The following is a 5,851-nucleotide window of genomic DNA, read 5'->3' on the forward strand; positions in this document are numbered from 1 at the left end:
AAAAAAAAAAAAAAAAAAGAAGGGCTTTGAGAGCTTGGGCTCCGACTTGAACAGCCCTGCAGGTGAGCACATGTGTTACCACTACAGACATGCAGCCCAGACTCCCAGGCATTGAACCCACCCCAGGTCTCTCCAGGTACATGGGGCTGAGAACCCAGCCCTCTTTAAAGAATTTCCTTCCTGCCTGCGCCCTGGAGGCGGAGCCTGGGAAGGACGCAGGTGTGCGCCCTGCCGGGTGCACGGGTGCAGGCCCGACTGGTTTTCCCCTCTCCGCCGTTCCGGAACCCCGGGCCCTTGCCCTCTGGCGCAGCCCCGCCACCTGCCAGCGGCACATCTCTGGGCTCCCCACTGCTCCGCTCAGCGCCCCGCGCACACTCACTTTCACACAGGCGGCGCCTCAGCTTGCCACGGATCTTGTCTATGGCGTTGAAGTCGGACACGTGGAAGACGTGGGCGGACTTGGGCTCCGAGGCGATCTCCTCCAGCTCCTCCTTGAGCGCGGCCCCGACACCCACGGCAAAGATGCGGATGCCCGCGCGGTGGGCGGCGGCCGCGGCGTCCAGCACCAGGTCCTGGCTGCGGCCGTCGGTCAGGAGGATGGCCACCTGCTTGAAGGCGCGGTCCCCGGGGCGGCCGCCGGCCTGCGGGGAGAAGCTGTGGCGCGTGATGAAGCGCAGCGCGTCGCCGGTGTTGGTGTTCCCGCCGTGGTAGGCCAGGTGCCGCGCCGCCGCCTTGACCGCCTCCCGCGAGCCGAACAGCCCCAGCTCGAAGGCCGTGGTCGGCTGGTCGCTGTAGCGCACGACTCCCACGCGGGTGCGCTCGGGGCCCACCTCGAAGGTGTCTACCAGGTTGGCCACCCACTGCCGGACCTTCTCAAAGTCCTCCTTGCCCACGCTGGAGGAGGTGTCCAAGAGGAAGACCAGGTCGTAGTGGACAGTCTTGCAACCTGCAGGAGGGGAGGGGGGAGAGGAAGGGTGAGCTGGGGCAAACGGATTGGGAAAGGTCACACTGGCTGGGGGTCTCCCCCGGCTGCCTTAAAGCTCCAAACCTCGTTCTCTGAACTGGCTTATGATGAGTGTCCCCAAGGTTGCTGTGAGGTCCAGCTGCCAATATGTGTCCTTGCATAAAAGTGGTTAGTGATCATGGAACACCACTCTATCAATTTCTCCAATAGTTTTTGTGTTGGTTACCAAGTGACTTCATTGTTTTGTAAACCTACTGCAAATAATGCATGCTCATTTCATAAAAGGCAATCGAGAAATGTTTCAAACGCTTATGTTTCCATCTACAGAGAGATCACGCTGTTAACCCACAGCGTACACACCTAATTATTTTCTGTTTCCATGTAGTTACTAATGCACGTGGGACTGTATCAGACACGCTGATACATAGCTGTTTTCCCCACATCCGGCAATATGCTGAAAACCCATTTCCAGTGTGAGGATGTTGGTTTCCATGGCTGCAAGATGCCATTGCACAGAGCACATAATTTATTTAGCCAATACCCTCTTGTTAGATGTTTAAATAGTTTATAGTATTCCAGTATTATAAATCACATAAAATATTTTGCACTCATATACTTGCAATATAAATTTGTAGACATTCTATAATGCTTTATAAAAATAGAAGCATATTTTGATGTGTAATATGCTTCTATTTTTATAAACTTTGCAAGTTTTATATGAATGTATACAATGCTTTTGATGAAACAAAACAGGACACTAATTTATTTCTGATCCTCAGGGCAACCCTGTACTGAGAGCTTGCTCATCCCCATTTCACCATTGGTAAGATGAGGAAAAGGGTTTCTAAACTCCAGAGAGCTGTACAAACATATAAGGGAAGCATCAAGAAGCCTTGGTCTTGACTATTCCAGAATCTGAGGCTTGTTCGTACCACCAGCAGCAGCTGACCAGGTCTCTGGACATTGCAAAAACATTTGTCTCGTAAAAACGAAATAAGAACAACTACAATAAAAACCCAGTTTGTTAAACTATCATGTTGGTAAAAGTATAAAAAATGCCAAGGTAGCCAGTGCACAAGAGAATGCAGCCACCTGCCCTGCCACTGGCCATGGGATCCGTCACACCCATCTTCAGGGTTCTAGAAGCCTTATGAAGGAGAGCGTTTTTGATCCATCACTTTCAAATTTAGGGATGTACCCTCATCAAACAATCAGACGCAGGGGAAGAAAAATTGTAAAAGAGATCTAAGAAGTTCATGCAGCACTGGCAAGCAAAATCCTGGAGCCCAGCTCCACGCTCCCCTACGGAACCGCTCGCAGGCTCACCCGCGTGGGCTCACACGGCACAGAGACCGGCAGCCACAGAGCGCTGGCTTGAAGCGATCTTTATTTACCAACAAGATACATTCTCCCAATGTCTTGTTGGGTCTGAAAAGCTGTGTGTCAATGTGATGGACTGTCTGTGTGTGGGATTGGGTCTGTATGCATCAGAGGACCTACAAAAAGAAACATTGCTTACCTCTGAAAAGCAGAACTGTGAGTAAAATTTATTATTCTGTATTTCTGATTTTATATTTATAAGCAATGAATTCAGAAAACAGAAAAATAACCTTGTATTTACTTACACACACACACACACTTCCCCATCCCACCCTACACCAGGGCCTCTCGTAAGTTTTCCCTATCTACCTTTACCCCGAGTTTCTAAAATCCAAGCTGTAATCTGCTCTCGGGAGCGGAGGTAAACCCCTGTCTTCCCAGGATTGCTCCCTAACAGGATTAGAGCTTTTGGAGTGTGTTTGCCCAGATGTGTGAACTCAAGAGATAATTCCTGGGGAGTTTTTCTCCTTGACACAAAAGGTCATCCTTTTGTCTCTGGGACAATAATGTCCCAGCCTGTGTAGGGTAATTGCTGCTGTGGGCCAAGCAGGGCCCAGCCTCTGGGCTGTAATCCCTGAGCAAATTTGTGTTAAGGCTGCAGAAGGTCCATTTTGTTCCAGAGGCCTCACCTAGGGGCCCTGTGGCACTCTCATACATTCTCTCCTGGGGGCTAGGGAGCAGACTGCATGGTGAGCACGTGAGAATTAGGTGTGCTATCTCGGGAAGGGCTCTGACCTTGGGGGGTGCCCTCAGCTCTGCCATGGGCAAGAGCCACGTGTGTGAGCCCTGCCAGACACCACTCTTCTCTGGGCTGCCATTCTCCATGCTGTGAAGCGAGGGATGGGAAGAGATGGTGCTTGGGCCCTTGGGTGTGCCGGCTGTGTGTGCTCTTGGGCTCATCTCCGTGGACACAGAACCCAACATTCCTCCCATGAAGACCAGGCCGTGCACCGTCATCACTGTCTCTCCAGCTAGCTGGGCTTTGAGAGGTTCAGGCAAAGTGAAATATAGGAGGAGACTCAGGAAAAACAACGCAGAAACACAAGGCCTGGGGTTTCTGTCCATGTTTGCTTCTTCTGCAGGCTCGGGGAACACAGTGTGGGCACCCTCCTCACCTGCTGGGGGCTTTGGGCTATCTTCACCTCGGTTCCTCATCTACAAAATGGGGTGGCTTTGCAGCCAGGTGCGCGCCCTGACGCCCTGGGGCCCTTCCCAGAGAGGCGTCCCCCTGTGCCCCAAGGAGCCGCGCATGCAGCCTTTGTGGGGGTGCCGTGACCCGGACCCGCTCATGCTCCTGAGCCTCCGTCACGTCTCAGTGCTGATGGCACCTTCCCCAGGAGGCCCTCAGACAGGTGGGCTGGGCCACTGTCCCATCACACCTAACCCTCCTGCCCCCGCCCCCTCTTCTGCAGCGAACTTCCCACTCCCCCCTCTACTACAGAAGCGTGTTCTCCTTGTGGTCCTGGCCGCCTCTCTGGCAGGCCTCCAGGGTGTCCCTTTCCACTGGAATGTGCCTCCAGATCCTTCACAGGACAATGCAACACGGTCCTGCCCCTGCCCTCTGTCCCCAAAAACCTGCACGCACTCGACAGAGACAGGCTCACGGCACACGGTGCGGTCTACTCGGGATGTGGGTTAAGACAGCCCGTTGTTCTCCTGCACTGTCCTGCACACACACTCTCCCACACTCATACACACTCACCCCCAGACTCTCACACTCACACTTTCACATACGCTCACATTCACACACATGCTGACATAGTCCTGCACTCTCACTTTCACACACTCAGTCACACACACCCACACCCCTCGGACGCTCTCACACTCTTATACTCACTTTTACACACACAGTCCCACACTCACCCTCAGATTTTCACACTCATACACTCACTTTTATACACTCTCCAGCTCTATCACACTCACACATGCTCACACAGTCACACACACACCCCACACACTCACCTCACTCTCACACGTGTGCACTCTCACACGCATGCACTCTCACTTTTACATACACACTCTGACAATTTCATAACTCAGAGTCACAGCCTCAGACTCACTCATATGTGCAATGTTATATCCTCTCTCCAGCTCTGTCACACATTCACACACTCTTGCTTGCACAAGCACATGCGCTCGCTGGACGACTGGCTACCACATGCACTGGCGAGGACAGCTGACACGCACACTTGCTGGGTGGTCCACCTCGCTCGCTCTCACGCCCTCAGTCCCTCGCCCACTCACAGGCACACGTCTGCACCCCACACTCACACACACACACTCACCTCAGACTCTCACCCTCACACTCACTTCCGCTCACCCTCTCACACATGCACACACATGCTGGCGGCTCGGGGCCCAGCCCCGGCTCTTTCCACGGTGGCCCCACCTGCCCTCTGGGCCTGGCAGCCGCCGTCCCCAGGCCACAGCAGCAGCATCCAGAGAAGGCAGATGGCGGGGTTCCCTCGCAGGCCGGCCACGGCTCTCCCACGCCTGGGAACACGCATTTCTCAGCCGGGAAGAGACGGCGTTAGAATCTACTGGAACATGCCCTGGGTGGAGAAGGACACACCTTTAGAGAAGGGTCTCGGGGCCATGAAGCCAGAGAAGCAGCCGCAGGCCTGAGTGGGAGCCACACCCCAGCCTCCCCACTGCCTCCAGCCCCAGCAAACGCGCACTGAGGACCGGCCGGCCCGTCACTCCCGGCCGTGCAGCCCACGCCTCGGAGCCAGCACCACATGTCGATCGTAATCTCTGCTTCTGGGCATTTCACAGGCAGTTTCTTTGTTTCACATGTTCTAAGAGGACATCTTGCTAGCTAAATCTTGGCCCATATTTAATTATTGTCTTAAGGCAGGTCTGTAGGAACAGACTTAGGGCATCATATCAAATCTTTTAAGAGGACCCAGTACAAATTCTCAAACTTCTTTCCAGAAGAGGTTGTACGGGCTCCCGCTGCCCCCAGCTGTGCAGGAGTGTGTGGGGCGTCCCCCTCACCGCAGCCCGGCAGCAGGGACACCACCGCCCCCTCCATCAGCTGCTCTATGGGGGAGACATTGCTTTTTGCTTTCTATGCATTTCTTTGATCTCTGACGCTTATTAGCTAACTGTACTTCTCCTTCTACGTATTTTGTTTTCATGGGGATATTCATTTCAAAAAGTAGTTGTCACTGTTAAAGCCAAGATCCAGGAAAGGAAAAACAGGTTATAGAATTCTGAGATGTTTATCAGTTGCCCTCATGTGCCAGGTGTTGAGGGCAGGCAGATGAAGGACACCGAACCCCCACCCTCAAGGGTGCTCAGTGACACCTGGGAGACAGGTAAGAGGTGGGCCCTGGGCACTGGCACAAGGATGCTCAGGGGGTGACAGGAGCACTGGGGCGGTGTCGTCACGTGACCATTTCAGGGGTATGCCAGGACTCCTGGACAAGTGACAGCCAAGCCAATTTTGGAAAACTGAGTGGGACTCAACCAGAAAAAAAAGCAGGTGATCCTTTCAGGCAGAGG

The 5,851-nt window shown here is 53.6% G+C and overlaps 1 protein-coding gene across 1 annotated transcript in view; it reads right to left on the reverse strand.

The window, feature by feature from the left end:
- The window catches only part of COL22A1 (collagen type XXII alpha 1 chain), a 230,736-nt gene extending 225,885 nt beyond the window's left edge, over positions 1 to 4,851 (reverse strand). Inside the window, exons 1-2 of the mRNA XM_040625604.1 lie at positions 4,734 to 4,851; positions 380 to 946 (exon numbers count right to left, since the gene is read on the reverse strand). Of these exons, the coding sequence (XP_040481538.1) occupies positions 380 to 946; positions 4,734 to 4,851 (685 nt within the window). The remainder of the gene's footprint in view (positions 1 to 379; positions 947 to 4,733) is intronic.
- Between the last annotated feature and the right edge of the window lie 1,000 nt (positions 4,852 to 5,851).

The sequence above is a fragment of the Ursus maritimus genome, unplaced genomic scaffold, assembly GCF_017311325.1.
Source record: "Ursus maritimus isolate PB19 unplaced genomic scaffold, ASM1731132v1 scaffold_9, whole genome shotgun sequence".
Taxonomy (NCBI): Eukaryota; Metazoa; Chordata; class Mammalia; order Carnivora; family Ursidae; genus Ursus; species Ursus maritimus.